Raw genomic sequence first — 24,265 nt, 5'->3', positions numbered from 1 at the left:
TACATGCAATTTAACAGTTACATACGTTGTAGTGTTGCCGATAGCCATGTTCTGTCTGACGATAATAAAGGATGCGCCAACGCGTTGCCAACTGTGAAAATGACAAAATGAAATGCTACGGGCGAGTTGCCCACACAAAATCCGCACCATAATTCTTGATTTGTTTATTCCGAATATCATGTAAACCCCACAGAATGTTGTTTTAAACTTCCTAACATTGCTGGCTGGGTGAGACGTGGGAGACATTTCTCCTGGATTTAATTGATTAGCTGATGAACATAGTGGCTTGGGGTATGTCGTCACGTCAGTATACTGAGATATGGTCTGAAGTCAGCTTGCGAGAAGTATAAGGCTACTCTTGTGCCATTTCTCTCACTGAGCTTCTTGTATATGCTGGTAACCTCTTCTGAGGAAGGATGTGTGCAGTAGGTAGCATGGAGATCTTCCTCCTGCCCCTAGCTTCATAGTTGGAGTCCTCCTCCATGCCAGCCTTATTGACACTGAAATGTGGTTGGCTTGGTGAGTACTGGGGTTTTTGGCTTCGTGGGAAGCAGTCGCCCATATTTTTGTTACATTGAGTTATTATATGTTGCGTAGGGTAGTATGACTAGATCAGCGCCTGTTCGGAGTTGTATCTGATACTCAAACCTTTTGATTCCGGGGATCGCTCAACTGTTTACCCATTTTCATCATTCTTGCTCTTCTCCCATTTCGTACGGTGATTGTTGAAGTCGCCTACAACAATCTTTGCTCATTGGCCACTGAAGTTTGAACATTCCATGAAGCTGGTTTGTACACTAGTGTCCAAAAGTTAAGCATAATCACTAAACGAGGTCATGCCGCCTGATAGGAATATCAGACAGATTGCTGAACAAACGGCAACTGAATCAGACACCATATGTCACACAACTTGTCCATAAACAGTGTTAGAAAGGTTCTGATAGCCAAGGTACACCTTTGACAACAACTAACAAAACTTGGTAATGTGACGTTAATAGGGTGTGTCTTTACCCCTAACGGCCACACATGCTCCGCAGCGATGATCCAAGAGCTCTTGTGGCAGTCGATCCCATTCCTCCGAAAGGACAATGCGAAGGTCTTGGAGGGTCCTTGGTGGAGTCTGAAGGGATGCAGTTCGCCTCCCCAATGCATCCCAGGCATGTTCTGTAGGATTCAGATCCGCAGACCTCGCTGGCCAGTCCATGCGATGATGTCTTCCCCAGCCAGAAATTCATCCACCAGAGCAGCGCGGTGGGGTCGGGCATTGTCGACAATTAAGAGGAAGTCTGGACCAACCGCACCTCTGAAGTGTCGAACATCCCTGTATCTCCGAGCGTTAACAGTGTTCCTCGGACCACCCATGGAGATGTGCAGGTCTATGTGGCCATTCAACGTGTTGCCGCCCCACACCATAACGCCATCACCACCATACTGGTCACGTTCCACGATGTTCCTGTGGTTGTATCGGCTACCCGGTTCCCTCCAGATTAATGTGCGACGGGAATCGTTCTGTAAACTGAAGCGGGATTCATCTGTGAAGAGCACATGCCTCCATTCATTCATGGTCCAGTTTCGATGTTGACGGCTCCACAGTAAACGGGCCCGTCTCTGTGGTGGAGTGAGCGGGTCGCACACCGCTGGACGTCGGGCAAACAGCCCCGGTACACAGTTTGCCGGGAAGCGGCAACCCCTGAGTTGGCTGCATGCTCCGCCGACAATTGTCTTGCAGGTGCACTCCGATTTCGTCGGGCGGTGAAGGCCAGATAGCTGTCCTGCTCTGGGATTGCCACCCTTGATCGACCTGGCACTGTCCTACATCTAACATTTCCTGTGTCTCGAAATCGCCTCCAAAGCCTGAAAATGGCACTTTGTGGCGCATTCAGGGGCACGACGACTTCCGTCAGTGTCTGGTCTGCTTCCAGGCGGCCGAGTATTCAACCCTGCAAAACGGGCTCCAAATGGCGCCGTTGTGCCATTATATTGTCACGTTCACCACGAGGCTACACTCCGCACACTATAGCAGGGCAAACACGACTGAAGGAATATGGGGCGCAGGCACTGGCTGTGTTTACCTTGCGGTTACACCGCTAGTCAAAGCAGGGAACACTCCCTTCCTATACAGAGCGAACACGTAATGTTGGAAGGTGCATATGTCGTGCGATTTGCGGTCTATTTCTTGTTGCCCTGCTTGCTCGTAACTAATGGACACTAGTGTATAAAGATGTTATGGTGACACCTTTCATATCTTCGTTGAGAATTTCTGTATCTCCCTTCTCACTGATGTCTGTGGACACGTCGGCAAAAAACAGACCTTGAACTGGAATCAGCAGCAATCTTGGCTTTCGAGCTCATGTCAAGAAGTACCTGAGTGGCAGTACTATGAGAGCCACTCATTTCAAGATGCTCAGTGTTGAGAATATAGAATGTTGTCCTGGACACGCCACAGGGAGGTCTCTCTGATGTGCTGTAACCAACTGGCTCATTTTCCAAGTTCAGTACATTGGGAAAAAATTTGTGTTGTATGTTTCTCTCTAGGACTTACCAGCCTGGTGTAACCTGAGCACACTTTACTGAAATATCCTTACTCCGTTCTCATTTTACTTGTATTTTCTAGATCCTTTTTCTTCGCGGAAGAACCTCCATTTATCAAATTTGAACCAGCGTGGTCTTCAGATACAGAAGAATCCATTGACTTGGTGAGTACCAAAACCTTTGTTTTTCTTGTCAGACCTGTGTGGCTGGCAGGTTATGAACACCATCTCAGTCACATCCTGTCATTTACTCTGCCCACGGGGCCGTGTGGTCCGGTGAGCGGTAAGGGAACGGGAATGGAATTCGGCGATCTCAAAGTCGCATGGGCCGAAACATCGTTGTTGTTGGAGGGGTAAGTCCCGCATGAATTGGCGTCAGAGTTGCAAGTAGGAGAGCTGTGAGGGTACTGAAACAATGAGCACTTTTTCAGAGGAATCAGGTTTCATCCGGGGTCATTGACCCTATGACCCTGACTGTGACGTTACGACTACGCGCTATTGTGTTGTACAAAGCCACGTGCTCTGTCAGCTACCATGTTGATGGAACCTAAACTTACTTTTTCGGACAAGTGAGCATTTATAACCTCAGTGCTGCCACCTCAACCGCGTAGGGCGCGCAAGTGTGCAAGGCTAACATGAGAGAATGTTTGTTTTGTTGAATTCAGGGGAGAGGGTGGATGGGTGAATGAGATATGTGCTCTCTCTCCCCTAGAGGTGCACCCCGGCTTGGATGCCAGGGCACGGCCGCCTCTTACGAGGCGAGCGAGTGAAACTGCAACTGCAGTTGTGTTTATACCAACGTTGAGCGGGTGGGGGTTGCGCAGATCAGCATGTAGTGCGCGCGCATTATGAGACGATTGTTGCGCACTCTGTCAAAGAAAATATAAACTCATCTCGAAATTTGCGATTGTCAATGCATGTACGTCGACAGACGATAATTGCACACTCTGGCAAAAGAAAATATAAACTTATTTTGAAATTTTTCGATTTGTCGATGTGCATGCATCGATTAACAATAGTTACGCACTCTGGTCAAATTGAATGTAAGCTCATCTCGTATGCGTGCGCATCTTAACGCGACTTGGCTACACATCACATGTTTTTAACAGGTACGTGGCGCGGAGAACGACACTATCCTTACTGCTGTCATCTTAACGGGACATAGCCGTGTGCAACACTATCTTAGAGGGGTGCGGCCTAAGGTCTCTGGGCTAGCTAGCTGCCCTTCTCGACAGCGTTACGGAGATTATTAAATAGCATTGTGAGGTTAACATAAGGCTTTATGTCCCCACACAGACTAGTATAGGGCGCTGTCCTTCTCGTAAGAAAACTGTTTCAGTCCTATTTTTAGCTGTGTGGGTACAGGGAGAGGGACCGGAAATATATTCAATGTATTCATATATTGTCCTTTGCTGTTAACTTGCCTGATTTAAAAAATGATTTTAGTCACTACTTACGTCAGGCAGGGGGATACCGGAGTCTAATCTGACCATGAATCGAATATAGACAAAAACTATATGTTACGCTGAATAGCTCGGACGGCTTCTCTGGAGGCATCCTTTTAGTCACCTCTCTGAACAGGTTTTTGATAATTAGAACACAGAATTTTAGCAACTCCAAGTCTTAAGAGGTAAACACGTTGTCAGCCTGCTGTATATCTCCATCCGACAAGACAAAACATGTTCTCTATTTCTAAAGGTTCAATCCTGTTACAGAGGACATACCCCTCTAGGATAGTGTTGCACTTGGCTATGTCCCGTTAAGGTGACAGCTGTAAGGTTAGGGTCGTTCAGAAATTTCGCTTGCCAAAACACGTCCCGTCAGGATAACAAAATTCAAATTCCGCGCTCGGAAAGTGCACGTAGATAGGACATGTCAAATGTTAGATGTCATGTCAACAGATGTTTAAGTTTCGTGCTCCCCTACGTGGTTAAAGTGTCAGCAGTGAAGTTAGAACCTGTTAAGATAACAGCAGTGAGGTTACGGTTCGTTCAAAATTACATGCCTGCACGTAGCTAACTCCCGTTAAGATGACAGCAGTAAGGATAGTGTCGTTCTCCGCGCCACGTACCTGTTAAAAACATGTGATGTGTAGCTAACTCCCGTTAAGATGACAGCAGTAAGGATAGTGTCGTTCTCCGCGCCACGTACCTGTTAAAAACATGTGATGTGTAGCTAACTCCCGTTAAGATGACAGCAGTAAGGATAGTGTCGTTCTCCGCGCCACGTACCTGTTAAAAACATGTGATGTGTAGCTAACTCCCGTTAAGATGGCAGCAGTAAGGATAGTGTCGTTCTCCGCGCCACGTACCTGTTAAAAACATGTGATGCGTAGCCAAGTCGCGTTAAGATGACAGCAGTAAGGATAGTGTCGTTCTCCGCGCCACGTACCTGTTAAAAACATGTGATGTGTAGCTAACTCCCGTTAAGATGGCAGCAGTAAGGATAGTGTCGTTCTCCGCGCCACGTACCTGTTAAAAACATGTGATGCGTAGCCAAGTCGCGTTAAGATGCGCACGCATACGAGATGAGCTTACATTCAATTTGACCAGAGAGCGTAACTATTGTTAATCGATGCATGCACATCGACAAATCGAAAAATTTCGAAATAAGTTTATATTTTATTTTACCACAGTGCAAAATTATCGTCTGTCGATGTACATGCATTGAAAATCGAAAATTTTCGAGATAAGTTTCTATTTTCTTTTACTAGAGTGCGCCACATTCGTCAGTCGATGTGCTTGCATCGACAACGCAAATTTTGAGATGGGTTTATATTTTCTTTTACCGGAGTGCGCAACAATCGTCTCATAATGTGCGCGCACTGTATGCTGATCTGCGCAACCCCCCACCCGCTCAACGTTGGTATAAATACAACTGCAGTTGCAGTTTCACTGTGGACTACACAGCTTGTCGCAGAAGACCCTCCTGCTATTTTTGATCGACCGGGTGGCTACACATCCTGCCAAGCCAACAAATCATATAGGCCGACTCCTCGTGGGATGTTAGTCTCCTTACCATCACCACACCTTCTCCTCCCTGTTACGTCGTCCCACTCATCGCCTCTTCTATTCACCTCTCTTCCCGCGCTACCTCCTGTTGATCCACCTCGACTATTACGTATTCCTCCCCGCTACTTCACCAGCCCTTTTACGCCGCCTGCATCTGCCTTGCCAACCAATCCGTCACCACCACCGTCCGTCGTACCAGCAGCAACCGCTCATCAACTTCCATCACCGTCAGCAATATCAGTCTTCAGTTGCGTCGTCCGTGGCGTAAGGCTACTCATTCAAGAACAACTCCGCCTTCACGCCATACCCGCCAAGAGGGCGTTCCGTATCTGCCACTCCACCGGCCCCACATACTTAATCAGGCTTCAGCTTCACAGCGCCGCAGCCGTCGCCCACCTGATCTCCAGCGGAGCACTTCTCTACGGCCGTCATCATACCGTCGAACCCTCTCGCTCACCTCCCCGCCTTAGCCATCGCACCTCCACATCTCGTCGCCATTCCCGGCCAGATCATCCCCGCTTTAAACGTTCTTTCCATGTCCGTCCACCTACTTCCTCTGCTGATCTCTCCCCGCCTACCCTTGCACATCTCCAACACCTCATAACTGTCCTTTACCATATCGCTTCAACACTTCACCACTTTACCTTTCCAAGCAACTTCCTTCTCGACACTCTGGTGTAAACCTCCATTTAAAGTTATTTCCTCAAGCCGAGTGGCTCCTGTATAATATTCACATCGCTTATCATCTCATACATCTACAAGCATCACATTACTCTCTTCACTGTTCCTGGCCGGAGAGATCGCGGTACGATCTAGGGGGCCCGCCTCGCCCTCCGGGCGGGGAATAAAAACCTTTTCATCGTCAGTTTCACTCGCTTGCCTCGTAAGAGCCGGCCGTGCCCTGGCATCCAAGCCGGGGCAATAATTTTTTGTAAAGGACTCATCGCTACTGCAGTAGACCTCTAGGGGGAGGGAGAGAGAGCACACATCTCTCACTCACCCAACCCATACTTTTGGTAAGGGGAGCTGGAAAAGAGGACTACCTCTCTACCCTCTCCCCAGAATTCAACAAAGCATACAAATTCTCTGAGATTAGCCTTGGACTCTTGCGCGCCTCAGCTCGCGATTAACCCCCGTCTATGAAGTTAGACTTGCTCACTTTTTCAAATTCCGCGTCCGTACGCGGTTAAGGTAGCAACAGTGAGGTTCGGCCCTGTCAAGATGGCAGCACTGAGGTTAGCCACGCCCACGTGGTTAGTACCTGTCAAAGAGCACGTGGCTTTTCCGCCGATGTTCACTTGAGGCCCCATGTGGCACTACACTGATCCTGGTGGCTCCTTATTAAACCGCATCCTCTACCACAATACACGAGTCTCGTGATTTCCGTGTTGACAGCTAAAATCGCTGATATGTATAACAGTGCGTTGCTAAAGTCATCTCCCTGTTCAGTGCAACACTAAAAGATACTTCTCTATCTGTTTCGAACCTTAAGCATGAATTAAGTGCACGTAATTAATTACCAATGTTCAGTCGACATCTAACATTTAGGATGAGTGCATGATCTTAGAAAATTGTAATTGGTAAATTGCTTATGTTTTCAGTAGGGATCCGCTTGTCTTGATGTTTTAAATAACTGAATGTCGGCTAACGGGGAAAAATAATCTCTAGTGACTGTCTCGTATAAAAGTTAGTTGCCAATAAGGAACAAATCCAGTGGTAAGATTTCCTGTAAGTAAATAAAAGGCCAAATTAATTTGTTTTAAAACGGAAGAAATACTAGGTGTATGAACTAAGTGTTACTAAATACTGATGGAGCCGCATTGCCCAGTCGATGGCGTGCTCTATGTTTTGTGCAGAAGACCGGAGTTCTTGAGCGATAGGGTAGGGGAGTAGGTAAAGGAACTGAAGGTGAGTGAGCCAGAGCTTTCACTTTTTGAGGGCCAAAGGATGCGTTCAGCTATGGAAACCGAACAACATTTCCATACAGTAAATTCAGATTTTCATGAATTTCATTTAAATTATGTTCCGGATCTCTATGGATATGTACTGTACCGTTCCGTCTAGCGGCGCCGTCGGAGAGCTGCGTGTTCGGTTCGTCAGTACCATAGGTATGTGAACGTGAATAAAATACAAAATAGCGGGTAAGATGTATTTATCATCTAAGAACATTATTAATTATTCATTCTACAAACAAATTATTCTAATCCAAACACTTGAAATGGTCTCAGACAGTTGCCAAAACACAAGTATGTGCCGAGCACATCGTTAACAAATGATTTACACATTACAAGGAAAATCGGGCAAGGTCCCGTATTAATGAAAAAATATTTACAATATAATGTTGGGGGGAAAATACTAAACTTAGCTTAGAGTCGACGCAGTTAAGCTTATCATATAATGTCGCACGAAAATTGTTTCTGATAAACATTTTATAAGCCATACCACAACAATGATGAACAAATCACGTTAATCCCAACTTAAAGGTGCACTCAATTTGCAGACAGACCTTATCACGCTCCCGTTCACGTTTTTCCGCTTCCGCTAAGTCCATTTTCTCCGTCATCTGCTGCATTCGCTCCTTCGCCAAGTCCATCTTAGCCAACAGATGTCACACCGTATATTCTTGGGGCATATATGATATGGCACAGTACATCTCTTAAACAAGTGCAAATGTTAAATATCCTTTATTTTGATAAAGATAAATCTTGATTAATTGACGTATGGTTATGGTTGAATTCTTTCATGTGTATGTTCATAGCTGAAAAATGGTCGTATTTGATGACATTTAGATGCTCTTGATACCTTCTTCTAATTCTTCTTCTTTTTCTTCTTCTTCTTCTTGTCGTTTGGGCCTACTGAGGACCACGGGGCTCGTTTCGACTCCTTGTATGGAAATTCTGTTTTTTCTTCGCCCAGAAAGCTTTCATCTTCTGGTTGTGTGCTTGTTTCCTTTCCTCGGTCCACTTCGGTCGGGTGGTGCCTGTACTCTGTCTGCTGGTGAGAGACTCTGGAAAGACACCTTGAAAGGTCAACTGCCGGAATAATACACTATCCTGTTTGGTTTGTTCTGAAATCCCCAGCTGTTAAGTCGGACTTCACTGTGGTGATCCATTTATTTTTCGACGCTTTCCCTCTGCCTGTAGTGGTAAAGATCTTGCTGGTAAGTCTGTAAGTACTCATACGAGTTAAATGCCCATAGAAAGTCAATCGCCTCTTCCTCATGGATGTAACTATGTCTTCTTGATGCTCATAGATCTCATTGTTGTGTCTTATCCTGTAAGTACCATCCCCTTCTCTTATTGGTCCTAAAATCCTCCTTAGTATTTTTCGTTCCTTGAGCTCTAGCATCCTCAGTAGACCTTTTCTGTTCATCAGAAGACACTCAGAGGCGTACAGTACGGACGGTCTTACTACTGAATTGTAATGTTGGAGTTCAAGGTTCTTAGAGAGGCAGTTGGATATATAGATGCTCTTACAGGTATGGTAGATCCTTTCCAAATTTGTGCATCTGGTATCTATTGCTAATGTCTCATTTTCGGTTGCTGAAATCCACTCCCCTATGTACTTCACTGCAGGAATCTTACGAATAGTGGTGTTTTCCAATGGCATAGTAGATGGGACTCCCTTTATGTTAGTCATGAACTCAGTTTTCTTTATATTGACCCTCAAGCCGGTTTTAGCTGCTGTAGTATAGAGGCTCTGTAGCTGGTGAGTAGCTACTTCTATGTTGTTGCATAATAAGCTAAGGTCGTCGGCAAAGGCCTGGCAAGGTACACTGAGATTATCTTTTTTTGTAGCCAATTTTCGGTCCACTTCCTGGAGGTAATGTGGCAGTCCATTCCCTGGTGATCTTCTCTAGAACGCAATTAAAGAGAATGCACGAAATTCCATCACCTTGTCTAACTCCCGTTTGGATAGAGAAACTCTCTGAGAGGTCACCTCTAAATTTGACTTTGGAGGTGGTGTTCATCAGCGCATCCTGGATTAGTCTGGTGGTCTTCTCATCCAGGCCTAGTTCCCATCAGGTGGAGAAGAAGGTCTGCCTATCTGTTGAATCATGTGCCTTCTGGAAGTCTATTAGTATGACTATCCATTGGTGTCCGCCATGATTCTTGTACCTCAGGATTGTCTTGAGGTTCTGTATCTGCTCTGTGCAAGATCTGTTTGCGCGAAAACCGGCCTGATATTCACCTAATTGGGAATCCAGTTGACTGACCACTCTGGTTTGCAGGGCTTTAGAAAAGATCTTGTACGTAACTGATATTGGAGAGATGCCTCTGGAGTTGTCGAGGTCTATCTTACTGCCTTTCTTATGTAGAGGATAGATCACCACTGAGGTCCATTCCTCAGGTAAGGTCTCCGTTGCCCAAATATCCTCTATTATCTGATGGATGCTTTGTATGGATTGTTCGTCAGCATGTTTCCATATCTCCGCTACTATACCGTCTTCACCTGAGGCCTTGTTGTTCTTTAGGCTCTTGATAGTCTCCCTTATTTCTTCAATGGTTGGCGGAGTGGAGTCTTGGTTTCTGGAAATAGGCTCAGAGAATGCGGGTCTCTCTTTAGGTTCCTCTCCATTGAGGAGCTGTTTGAATTACTCTGCAAGTGTATTGGTACAATCCTTGTTGTTGAAGTGAAGCTTCCCATCAGGTCCACGAAGATGAAGGGTGGGAGCTGTGTACTTCGTTGTCTGTTTTCTGAGTTCCCTGTAGAAATCTCTACCACTAATTCAAATATATGAGGCTTTACAAGGTTGAGAATTTGTTCGGTATACTCCTGAAATAAGATATTATTATTAAGCGAGTGCTGGTTGAAATATATTTGAATTCGTGTTTTAAATACTAATTTTGTATCGTGCATTTTGAAGACATTAATAATATGGCAAATGTTATTGTTGTTGAACGTGAAAGAAAGTTTTTTCTGGGGTTGAATCCTTAATTAGACCAGTAAAAGGCTTACTCTTGATTTTATTGATTAGTTTGTGTATAAAATATTTGTAACCGTTATTTACAGCTATTTTTATAGTTCTAATTTTGTTATTGACGTTCTTGCTGGATAGAGGGATAAAGGGTCTATGTATCAATGTCGCTTTTGATGAGCTCTGTTTGTTTAATGAACTATAATCTACACTAGTGTCCTAAAGTTAAGCATAATCACTAAACGAGGCCATACCGTCTGATAGGAATGTCCGACGGATTGCTGAACAAACGGAAGCTGAATCACACACCATATGTCACACAACTTGTCCAAAAAACAGTGTCAGAAAGGTTCTGATAGCTAAAGTACACCTTTGACAACAACTAACAAAACTTGGCAACGTTTTTCACAACAAATTATGACGTTAATAGGGTGTGTCTTTACCCCTAACGGCCACACATGCTCCGCAGCGATGATCCAAGAGCTCTTGTGGCAGTCGATCCCATTCCTCCGAAAGGACAATGCGAAGGTCTTGGAGGGTCCTTGGTGGAGTCTGAAGGGATGCAGTTCGCCTCCCCAATGCATCCCAGGCATGTTCTGTAGGATTCAGATCCGCAGACCTCGCTGGCCAGTCCATGCGATGATGTCTTCCCCAGCCAGAAATTCATCCACCAGAGCAGCTCGGTGCGTTCGGGCATTGTCGACAATTAAGGGGAAGTCTGGACCAAGCGCACATCTGAAGTGTCGAACATCCCTGTATCTCCGAGCGTTAACAGTGTTCCTCGGACCACCCATGGAGATGTGCAGGTCTATGTGGCCATTCAACATGATGCCGCCCCACACCATAACGCCATCACCACCATACTGGTCACGTTCCACGATGTTCCTGTGGTTGTATCGGCTACCCGGTTCCCTCCAGATTAATGTGCGACGGGAATCGTTCTGCAAACTGAAGCGGGATTCATCTGTGAAGAGCACATGCCTCCATTCATTCATGGTCCAGTTTCGATGTTGACGGCTCCACAGTAAACGGGCCCGTCTCTGTGGTGGAGTGAGCGGGACGCACACCGATGGATGTCGGGCAAACCGCCCCGGTACACAGTTTCCCTGAGATGGTTGCAAGCTCAGCCCACAATTTTCTTCCAGATGCACTCCGATTTCGTCGGGCGGTTAAAGCCAGATATCGGTCCTGCTGTGGGGTGGTTACCCTTGGTCGATCTGGTCCTGGCCTACGATTAACATCTCCTGTGTCTCGAAATAGTCTCCAAAGTTTGTGGCACATTCAAGTGTACGGCGACTTGGTTCTGTGTCTGGCCTGCTTCCAGGCGGCAAAACGGGGTCCCAATGGCGTCGTTGCTCCATTATGTTGTCAAGTTCACCACGAGGCTACACTCCGGCAAACACGACTGAAGGATTATGGGGCGCAGGCACTGGCTGTGTTTACCTTGCGGTTACGCCAGTAGTCTCTGCAGGGAACACTCCTTTCCTATACAGAGCGAACACGTAAGGTTGCTAGGTGCATATGTCGTGCGATTTGCGGTCTATTTCCTGTTGCCCTGCTTGCTCGTAACTTATGCTTAACTTTTGGACACTAGTGTATTATTTAAAGTTCCAAGTAACTGAGTTATCTATTCATTTCAGATTATTTCGTATATTTTCTGTATGTATGAGGGTAGCGGGGATTGAAGTAGTCGTACGTTCATAAGGGAGTATTTGCGAATCACCATAACTTGGGAGTGTATTCCAACCACCTGTGGCACTTGCAAAAAACGTTTTGTACATATGTCCCGGATGAATGCATTCTTGAGACTTTGTTTGCTCTCTCCGGTGGTATTTGGAGGAATTCAAACAAAATATAAGAGTACGCTAATGGGACAAGTTTCTTACAAAGGGAAGCTTATGTCCCTGTACCGTCTCTGCTGATTACCCCATAACCTATTCAATTGTTGCAAGATCAGTTTGAGAGCTCGCACTGGAATGTTACATGCGATGCTCATTGATCTTCTTCATACTAAAATAATTTATACAAAGGGAGTTTTGTTTAAAATTACCCTTCCAGCATTAACAGATTGCTATAATCTCTAAGAGTGTCCAGGCTGAGTAGCTCAGAGCCCTTCCCTTATCCCATCTGACGGTGCTCAGCCTTGTGCCCGTAGACTTTCTCGCACATAAAATAACTGTGGGGCAAAATTCCGGCACCACGTCGTCTGCGGAAACCATAAAGTCAGTTAGTGGGATGCAGTAGGATCATCCGCCAGTGTTTCATTGGTTGACTGACGTTGGTGTGACGTCTGTCTTATAGTTTGTAGTATTCATAATTAAATTGTGTACGTGCTATTTTGATACGATAATAATAATATTAAAAAATCAGTTATGTGTAAGGAAATCATTACAAAGAGACAAGAAACAGATGACTAAATCATTGTTGAACAGTTCCCTTAATGTCCTGGTGGTAATAGAACACCTCGGTTTAGTTCGATCAACTGATGAAATAAAGGGTTTTGTCAGACAGAATCTTTTGCAGAAATCAGTGGATAATTTAGGGGTGGTCCCTCAGGCTCCTAACATTAGACCAATGGCAGTCACAGTGTCAAGAGGATTTCTGTACAGTGTTTGATGGGAGGTTGTACAGATTAGCTCGCTCAGTTCTCTAATGTATTCATGGAGAGATAATGTAGTATAGTCAACTGCTTATTAAAGCCACTGTTTTCCATGTTTCCAGGGTGTGAAGGAGCAGTCCCAGGTCCTCGCTGAAGATCTCCTAAATGAGTGAGTGATGATGTTGGTAACCTAATTTTCTCCGCATGCTCCTAGTGAAGTACAGTGCTGAATATTAATGTGTTAACAGGAGATATGTGGTAATTTAATTAACCTTCCAAATGAAAGGACGCACCAATTTGTATGAGGCTCCTTGACATGCCCGATGAGTCTTGTTACCAAAGAGCTCATAATGTGTATATTTCCTCAAATTACAGGACTGATTTTGTTTTTTTAATTGGAAGTACATTGTAATTTTTCACATCCTGCCAGGAATATGAAATGTATCACTAGTCAGTTGCCAGTACGATATTCGCTGTAGACTCACATGGTCACCTTCTTACTGTTGTCTAAGCATTGTGACACTGTCTCCTTTGTTTATTCATGTCACGTTATTAATTTCAAACAATCAGAGCCGTGATGTAAATCTACATATTACACGTAACTTACACTCTTATGCGTTCATTAATATCAAATTGTTTCAGAAATTTTGCCAATACGATGGTTGCGTGTTTCCGGATCAAATGACAAGATAGCTCATTCAGACTAAATTAGTCGCTAATGCATTCAAAATGTGGTAAAACGTGAAGTCGTGCGTTAACCGCTGCACCAGCACCTTGAGCACTGGCGGGGCAGTAGGCAGGAGGACGGAGAACAAACACCACTACACAACCAATTACCAACCCCCCCCCCCGCCATGGCACTACAGCCCTTGAAGGGCTTTGGCCTAACAAGCGACCGCTGTTCAGACCGAAGGCCTGCAGATTACGAGGTGTCGCGTGGTCAGCACGACAAATCCTCTCCGCCGTTATTCCTGGCTTTCTAGACAGGACCGCCATCTCACCGTCAGATAGCTCCTCAATTCTAATCACGTAGGCTGAGTGGACCTCGAACCAGCCCTCAGGTCCAGGTAAAACTCCCTGACCTGGCCGGGAATCGAACCCGGGGCTTCCGGGTAAGGCCGGCCGCAAAATGAGACGCAGGTCCGTGAGGTGACGCAGGGTGACTCACGTCAAATTCTTCACGGCAGAGTGAGTCACGACGACAGTCGTTGCAAGTTGGATAGCAGTTTACAACACAGATGGCGAATACTGCTGCTATGTTAATGGACTTGAGTTCAGAATCGGATTCCGATACCGAGTTTGTGTTCCAAACGGTATGTTACAGATTCAGCCGGTGCTCTACTTTTAATGTATTTTTGCTGTCTTCTGAGAGCATCTCTCAGCGAATGTCTGAGTTTCTCCCACATCGCCTTCGCTTCAGCACCTGCAACAATGGCTTCGTGGCTTGTATCATACAGAACTTGACGAACACGCACGGCTTCAATTAGTTTTTCTTCCATTTCGAGCTACAAAACACAGTATGAACAACCAAAATCACCGTGAGTGTTGCAGGGTCACCACAGGCAGCAACTGCGTTACGTCACGGACCTGCGTCTCATTTTGCGGCCGGCCTAAGAGGCAGACTCGCTACCCCTACACCACGGGGCCGGCTCACCAATTACCAAACACTTACCTTAAAAAACTACATTTCGAAGCACGCCGTTATTAAAGCAATATCGGAGAAAACCACCGCGCAAGAAAAAGTGGACCGGGCGAGTTGGCTGTGCGGTTAGGGGCGCGCAGCTTTGAGCTCGCATCCCGGAAATTGTGGGCTCGAACCCCACTGTCGGCAGCTCGGAAAATGGTCTCCCATTTTCACAGCAGGCAAATGCTGGGGCTGTACCTTAATTAAGGCCACGGCCTCTTCCTTCCCATTCCTAGGCCTTTCCTGTCCCATCGTCGCCGTAAGACCTATCTGTGTCGGTGCGACGTAAAGCAAAAAGAAAAAAGGACAAATATGGTTCGCTTGCATGAGCACAAGTAATCTTCTCATTCTCTGTAAAATAAACATGAGATGCAAATTTAAAATGTGTATAACTTATACCGGGTTATTCACCTAACGCGTTACATTGAAGATATCGGCATTCTGTTTTCATATTCGTAAACGGTACGCAGGGTCTTGTAAAATAACGTGCTACTTAGTCTCCTGGGGGTGATTAACAACCGAGGTATTGATACTAACTCCATGTTTTTAAATGGAACGGCACACATTTATACAGCTGGCCCATAACACCAACTGCGTACAAGTTCAAATATGTATTTTAAAAATCGGACAAGTACTTATTGAGATATAAATAAGAACAGCATGCGCGGTTTTGCATGCCGCATCAGACGGCGTGAAGTCGGGCAAGGACGCATTGAGGCGCATGCTGCTTCCTGGCCTTGATTCCAGCCACAGAACGAATACCAGGCAAGTACTGTGAACATAATGTGATGTATCGTAACACACCCTGGGTGTGCAACGTTATGGTATGACTGGGGAAGGGAGATTAAAGTTGTATTGTTTTGTTTTGACATGTAATAGGTTGAGCCCAGTTTAGCGTTTTTTCTGACTGTTGGGAATGGGAAGGATTTGGAAAGAAGTCGACCGTAGCCTATCACAAAGGTACCTCTATCCGGTATTTGCCTGGTGTTGAACATGGGACACCGTGAAAATCACTTTCAGGTTGGGCGAGGCAGGACTCGAACCTACGCTCTCCCGAATGCACGCAACTACAGTCGCGCTGGAGCTCTGCGGAGATTAATGCATATAAAATAAAACATAAATAATAGTGTTGCTGCCATCTCACTACGATCAGCTCTGAACATTTGCTTTTCTAGAAGGAGCTCTTCCGGTGTTTTGTGTTATGTTTATTTCTCTACTCATACAGTAGTATGTACTGTACACTAAAACCAGTGACAATTACAGCTTTAGTTATGTTCCTTTTAAACACATCAACCCTTTCTGTCCTGTCATCTGTTTGTGTGTCATACACACTTTGCAAACCCATCACATGTGTACGAGGTGCTTACATGTCTGGTATCCATTCTGAGGCTGAACTCACTCCCAGGAAACTGCTTGCGCCTCAATATGTCCTTGCTCGACTTCACGCCGTCTGATGCGGCATGCAAAACCGCGCATCCTGTTCTTACTTATATCTCAAAAAGTAATTGTCCGATTTTCAAAATACTTACATATTTGTACTTGTACGCAGATGAACTTTTAAATCAGCTGTACGAATTTGTGCCGTTCCATTTTAAAATATGGAGTTATTATCAATATCTCGGTTCTTAATCACCCCATGAGACTAGGTAGCACGTTATTTTACAAGACCCTGCGTACCATTTACGAATATTGTGACTTCCCCACTCGGAGAATAATCATCAAATGAGAAATGCAACCATTCAAGCTAAGGGCGCCAATCTTTAAGTTGAAGACTTAAAAATAAAATTTATAATCAAGCTTGGACGGACTCTTATCACAGGGGTAAGGTGATAGTGCACTAATCATTAAGCAGGAGAATTAGAAATCAAAAGGCTAATTAAGGCAAATTGATTAAAGTAAACTAGAAAAATACTATTTATTATATTTAATATAAATGACGACGGTTTAACGAGAACTGAACTTAAAATAGAAAATGAATTTAATAAAAAATTGAATGACTCTACTTCGCGAAAACTTGCAATATCTTTAACTCGCTTGCTCACCATTTAGTCTTGTTCTGCTGGTCCTTGGAAGGCTTCCCTCCTTGTAGCTGGAACATCATCGGTCGTCTTTGATATCTCTTCATCTGCAGCGAAGTACCATTCCTGCCTTGCAAATTGCACCCACCACTAATTGGAAGATGACTTCAAAACTAACACTCCCTATTATGCTTTATCCCGTATATTGGAGATAAGCCCTAAGTCATAGTTAGCAGAACCACCTTGGGTTATTTGGAGAGGATACTCAATTAAGAATCCTTCCAACTTTACTGAAAATGTTCTCTGAAGTTTCATTTCTATCTAGATTAATACTACCTATTGACTTAGACTGGTTCAAACCGGTCTTGTAGCCGAGCTGTACGTACTTCCTGATGAGAGTGGCTATACACCCCTCATTCGGAATTTCTAAGTACCACGTCGTGGTAATGAAGTAAAATACTAACGTAGAATCAAACGAAGAAGATCAAGTAGAATGCAGCCGAGTCCAGTAGTAGAGATCAAGAAGAGATCCAGGTAGAAGAGATGCAAGAGATCAGATCAAGCCAAGAGCTCCAGCACGCCCTTTTATAACCTACTCTGGCGCTAATTACAGGTCGCTACACGTGGTCCAATCAGATGACATGTCTCTCCCCACTCCAGATATTAGAGTTGACGGGTCTTAACTCTGATATTAACTGTTCTTCTATTCGTCCTTTCACTCAGTATCCATGGCAACATGACGCTCCTTTGAAATATAGGCGTTGATCAGTTCGAATAATTCTGGTCGAAATACGGTAGCTTACGTTAGGACGCGTGAACACGTGCTCGCATTTCTCAGAACTTGGTGTCTAAATTGGTCCTTCCAACTTCCTCGGTGATGTGGCAAGATAAAGGAAATCTACTGCAAGTTAATTTTAACCGACTGTCGCAAGAATCTAAGTGAATATGAGGATATTCAGCCCTCGTTTACAGGTCGTAGTTACAAAGTAATGAAATGATAGTGAGCAAATGATTAAACATGAATTATAATACAATTACATACCAAAATAAATATCATGACGTTAAATTCCTGAATTAATTACACATAATAAAATTAACATAATTACACTGTAACGTCTGGAACGTTACATACGCCCCCATGAGTTCTTAACAAATATCACATGAGTTGAGAACTCACACACTCCCACATTGACTTGAAATATCTCTATTACCTGCCCATAACGAGCGACATTATTTTCATACAATTAATTATATCTCACTCTTTCCATATCTCTCGTAGACTGCTTCCCATTGCGACTGTCTGTTATTTCAGTTCATCTTGAGGTTTAGATGCTAAATTATGCCCATCATGAGCAACTTTTCACTTTTGTAAAAAAAAAACAAGATTACCCTAGAGAATATAACATACTATATACAATTCAGATTACAAACTCTGCCGAGTGTCTATCTGTCCTTTGACTCCCCATCTTTCCGACATTCTGTGCTAGATAGCAGTAACACGTTCTCTTCCAATCTTTTACATTAAAAAATGGAAAACATATGATACAAATAATTTACACTTTTATCACTCTTTCGAATGTTTCAACCTTATCTTGAAGCAGGATGTAGTACACTTCACTCGAATACACACGTGATTTAAGCTCACGGTAAAATTATTGCAAGTTAGAAATGCACATACGGAAAAATTAATTATTTGCCGTCGTCAGCTTTAATTAGCCTTCTGTAACATCTCAGAAAACAAATATATAAAATTTCATGGCCTCACATACGGAAAACAGATGATCGATCGTCAATGAACGAGCGTAATTCTACCGCTACACAAACACCTCTCTTGTTTACAAACACAACTAGGAAATACCACCACAATAGCGACGTAAACTTATCCACTCGTAGTCTGACATAACAAGTAGCAACTTCCCCGAGTTACTGACCTATATCTCACAATCCGGTTCAGCCACCTCACACGACAGGTATCTCCTTAAACTACTAATGTTATATGAACCATTCATTACGCTCTCGCCATCCGCTAACTTGTAAGCACAGGGTCCAAGTTTTCTATGTACTTTATAAGGGCCTTGATATAACAGAAAAAATTTCTTCGTTACCTTATCCTCACTGTTTGACAACATGGGAACTCTCACCAAAACCATATCACCTACCTCAAAGTTATCCCGTACCTTACGTTTCTGTTGCCTTTTACGTTTATCTCCAGATTTAATCAGGTTCTCCCGTGCCATTCGGACGTAAAATTCAGCATTACGAGGCGGTTCTTCAGGCAAACCTAACACTCTCACTAGTTCATTCTGAGGCTTACAACCAAAATGAACTTGTGACGGCGTCAATCTCGTGCTTTCATGTTGAACTGCATTGATCCAAGTCTCTATGCGGGATAAATGAGCCACCCAGGCTGTATGCTTATCGAACACTAAGCATCTAAACATGCGAGATAACTCTTTCATAACGCGCTCACACATATTGCCCTGAGGGTATCTAATAGATGAATGAACCTGTGTAATACCTAGCTCTCTAATTATGGACTTCCATTTTTTCGAAATAAATTGCGGTCCACTGTCTGATAATATTGTAAGAGGAGTACCTAATTCAGGGATATACTTTTCTTTGATTATACGACTACAAGATTTTCCAGTGGCTTTTCTCATACCGTATAATCTGACCAATTTCGAGAAGGCATCAATAATGACTAAAATATATTGGAAGCCAAACTGTCCCTTTACCACAGGTCCAAATAAATCAGTACACACCAAGTCACCAGGTCTTTCTGAGATTACTGCCTGACGAGGTCCTTCTAAATAGCGGTTAGGAACTTTGCTACGCTGACACAGATCGCAAGTGGAAAGAATTTTTCTTATATCTCTTCCCATCTTGTCCCATATAAAATTCTGTCGGATCTCATACAGAACTTTATTAGCTCCAAAATGTCCTAATTCCTTGTGGATAAACCAAATCAATTCCACACGTAGCGCTTTGGGTACACAAATCCCCCAGAGATCCTCGCCACATTTCCTGGCTAGAAACCCGTTAACCAGTTTGTACGTGTGCCTACCATGCGACACAGTGAGCTGCTCTCCTCCCTGAAGTACAGACAAAGGTTCCCGACATTCTTCGTCTACCGACTGTTCAACCAATAGGTTACGTAGTCTCTTTAGAGCAGTTTCATTTTCCTTAGACAGACATGTACATATAATAATGCCCTCACGTGGCTCTAGAAGGCTACCTTCTTCGCTCAACTTCGGATCACGTGACAATAAATCAGCAAGGACATTATTCTTTCCCTTAATATGAGTTACCTTAAAATCATACTCTTGTAGGGCGAGTATCCATCTACTAACTCTGTTAGATGATAATTTACACTTGGATACAAAAGAAAGAGCATGATGATCCGTCCTAATTTCAAATTCGGTACCTAAAACATACATCCTAAATTTACTCAGGGAGTATACGATAGCTAGGAATTCAAGTTCCGTTATAGTATAACGCTTTTCAGCAGCACTTAAACCTCTGGAAGCTAAAGACACAATCCCTAAATTACCATCATCATCTACTTGACATAGTGCACCTGCGATACCACAGTGAGATGCGTCCGTCAGCAACACATACTTCCTATCGGGCATGGGGTATCTCAAAACAACCGCCTGCCTGAATCCTTCTTTTAATTTTAGGAAAGCTCTATCATGATCTTGTGTCCATTCCCACTTACTGCCAGCTTTCAATAGTTCTCTAAATGGCTCTAGTAAGTTACCAAATCTCACTACAAATCGTCTGAAAAAATTACATACACCAATATACGATCTGAGCTCCTTAATATTTCTAGGTGTCGTAGTATTCAATATTTTTTCAATTCTTGTGCTCTCAGGCGTCACTCCCATTGCCGATACACGGTGCCCCAAAAAAGTCACCTCTCGTCTACTGAAAACACATTTGTCAAGTTTCAGAGTAAAACCAGCATACTCTAATTTAGAAAAAACCCTCTCCAAGTGGTCCAAGTGCTCTTCAAAGGTACTAGATCCTATAACCAAATCATCGATATAAATAGTAGCATAATCTCCAGTATCATCTCCCAAGGCAATACTAAGTGCGCGAATAAGAGCTGCCGAACTCGTACGGGTCCCAAAAGGAACACGCCTAAATTGGTACAAACTATGCTTATAGCTGAAAGCAGTAAGAGGCCTGTCTTCTGATCTTAAAGGTATCTGCCAAAAACTACTCCTAAGATCTAACGTAGAAAACCAACTCTTACCCTGAAAATTCTGTATCAACTCTTCAATGGTTTGTGATCTCAACTGATCAGCACCAATACGTCGGTTCATCTCCCTGCCATCAATACACAAACGTATTGATCCATCAGACTTAGGCACGACAATTAAGGGATTAACATATTGACTGTTTGATAATTCAATCACATCGTCTGCTAACATAGCTTGAATTTGATCCTCTACGGCTTTTGCATATTTGTGTGGTATCGGATACCGCGGTCCGCTGAATGGAGTCTTATCCAGCACAGAAAAAGAATGTTCATACAGATGGGTAACACCAGGTTTCTCGGAAAAAATCTCTACGTGTTCACACAACACTTCATATAACTTGTCCTTCTGGATTTCATTTAACTCATTACTACTTACGGCTTCTTTCAAGCCACATATCTTATCCTCATTAATCCACAACTGACACAACTTCAGGCCCTCACTAGCCTCTTCATTTACTTTAGAAACCTCTCTCATTCTCCACACTGTACTAACTTCCGTTTTCCTCTGAATTTCCTCCTCAAACTTGACTTTGATATCCTCATTATTCCACCTCAAATTTAGCACTAGATCATTGTAATTTAACTGAGCCAATTTTAACGTTAACCAGTCAGATCCCAAGATAAGATCAAATATTAAATGCGGAATTACCAAACATATCTGAACGCTAATAAAATTATTAATACAGATCGGGACAGCTACTTGTTTACAAATTTGCTTAGACCTCTTTCCAACAGCCGTAATGATGAAAGTAGACTTAACAGGCATTTCCTCCAACTGAATACCCTGTTTCACTAATGACTCATACCACTGAGAACTAATACATGATATTTGGCTACCAGAATCAATCAAAACTTTAATCCACGCCCCCCAGACTTTCAATTTAACAACGGGATTGACTACTTTATTACTTGAATCTCCATTATTCTGCTCGGGTTCATCCAACAAATCGTCTCTAACATCGAGGTCATATGGTAACACTTTCATGGCAAGACACTTCGCTACCTTCGCACTAGGCTGGAATTCTGACCTAACATTACAGCCTCTAGTTAGTTTAAAGTTTCCCTTTGTGTATTGACGTTAGACTCATTAGTACATTGCTCTGGCCTCCGTTGGGAATTTCCTGTCCAATATTCCTGTGCTCCGCTCCTGCTGTTCTGCTGAGGTCTGAACTGATTACGAGCTTCGTGATTCTGTGTTCTACCGTTATGTCTCATTCCGTTGTGATGACTAAAGTTCTGAATATTCTCCGTTCTACTCCTAAGGTTACCTAAAGCATCAAAACTGCCTAGTAGGTTTTCCATCTCCTGAATAGTACCAACTTTTTGCATGCAGGCTGCTTCTCTCACCCTGTCCGGAAAATGTCTTAAAAGTAGTCTTACTACATCAGACCCCTCGGTTATACCATCTAAGTTCTGACAAATCATGACATGTGCCAGGAAGTACTCGGTCATCGTGACTCCTTCATGCTGTTTGTACCTCCCAAATACCACCCTTTCTCTCTCCCGAGCTTGTATCGCTTCATTCCAGAATTTCTCTCTAAACTTATTTCTGAATTCTTTCAGGTTCGTCATCGTCTGCTTATATACCATGAACCAAGACCGTGTTTCTCCTACAAAAGCATGGTCAATATTTTCCATAACGTCTTCCCAGTCCATAGACCCTTCCTCTAGACGCTTTTCAAATCGTTTTTCTATCATCTTAAGGAAATCTAGCGGGTTCGTTTGTTTCCCATTAAACTTAGGTAGTTCTATTTCCCTAATGTAGCTATTTCCTAGACATTGCCTTCCCGTAAAAACCTGTTTATCCTTTGCCACCTGTTTTAACTTATTTTCTGCTTTCTCTATCCGGCATTCTACATCTCTGTCTCTCCTATCAATTTCTCTCTCCAAATTAACCTGCTTCTCTTTCAATGTCCTAATTTCAATCTTATTCTCTTCAGCTATCGCAAACCTTTCTTCACTTGCCCGGGTCTCATCTTCTATTCTAAGCTTTACCGTGTCAATCTCTTGTTGAACGTGGTCTTTAAATATCCGTATTTCCCCTCTTTGAGTCTCAACTCTCTTATCAATACTAGTGACCTGCCTCATTACTTCCTCCTTAGTAGAGTTGTTTTCCTTCCCCATTAATTCCAGGAATTCACTTCTCTGCTCCGCAAACTTTTCTTCTACCTCTTTCCCTCGCCGTTCATATTCACTTTTCTGGTCCTCTAATCGCTTATTAAAATGTTCATTTTTTACCACCAGATCGCGTAACTGCCTACTGTGTTCGTCCATTCTTCGATTTGCTTCCTCCTTATTTTCCCTCATCTCCCTGCTTAATTCAGCTTTAGTTTGCTCTAACTGTTCTTTAAGTTCATATTTAATATTCTCAATTTTAGTGTTAGTTTGTTCTACATCTGTTTTAATTTGTTCCAATTCACCTTTAAGCTCAGATTTAGTTTGTTCTGCATCTATTTTAATCTGTTCCAATTCACTTTTTATTTCAGTTTTACTGTCCTCTATCTTACTTAACATTAACTGCATCATTCCCATTAACTGATCATTATTATTACTTTCATTGTTAGTGTTTACTTCCGCTTCGCCCCCCATCCTACTATCATCTGACTCCATACTGACTTCTTTCTGCTTGCCTTCACTCTCCATACTACTTACACTTCTATCTTCAATTTCCTCTACTAGACTACACAACTCTTCCTCTGAACTCAATACGTTATTGCCTTTTATCGCCCGTCCACTGCGCAACATCCTCTCCTCTTTCGTCTGATCAGCCATGACCCTTCCCACAATCAAACACTCCTAATGAAACGTGGATATCCAAATTTTGCCCATAATACTAATTCTGATATTGTCATTAACTGCTCCGTACTTAATGATTTTCTCGCCACACGTTGGAGCGGCATTTATGTGTCTTCCCCACTCGGAGAATAATCATCAAATGAGAAATGCAACCATTCAAGCTAAGGGCGCCAATCTTTAAGTTGAAGACTTAAAAATAAAATTTATAATCAAGCTTGGACGGACTCTTATCACAGGGGTAAGGTGATAGTGCACTAATCATTAAGCAGGAGAATTAGAAATCAAAAGGCTAATTAAGGCAAATTGATTAAAGTAAACTAGAAAAATACTATTTATTATATTTAATATAAATGACGACGGTTTAACGAGAACTGAATTTAAAATAGAAAATGAATTTAATAAAAAATTGAATGACTCTACTTCGCGAAAACTTGCAATATCTTT

At 43.3% G+C, this 24,265-nt stretch overlaps 1 protein-coding gene across 1 annotated transcript in view; it reads left to right on the top strand.

The window, feature by feature from the left end:
• Window positions 1–24,265, top strand: part of LOC136885719 (zinc finger and BTB domain-containing protein 14) — a 192,686-nt gene that overhangs the window by 152,068 nt on the left and 16,353 nt on the right. Inside the window, exons 5-6 of the mRNA XM_067158448.2 lie at window positions 2,615–2,696; window positions 13,182–13,228. Of these exons, the coding sequence (XP_067014549.1) occupies window positions 2,615–2,696; window positions 13,182–13,228 (129 nt within the window). The remainder of the gene's footprint in view (window positions 1–2,614; window positions 2,697–13,181; window positions 13,229–24,265) is intronic.

Source organism: Anabrus simplex, chromosome 14 (assembly GCF_040414725.1).
Source record: "Anabrus simplex isolate iqAnaSimp1 chromosome 14, ASM4041472v1, whole genome shotgun sequence".
Taxonomy (NCBI): domain Eukaryota; kingdom Metazoa; phylum Arthropoda; class Insecta; order Orthoptera; family Tettigoniidae; genus Anabrus; species Anabrus simplex.
Note: the sequence above shows the minus strand (reverse complement) of the source record. Positions and strands in the feature narration are given on the sequence as shown.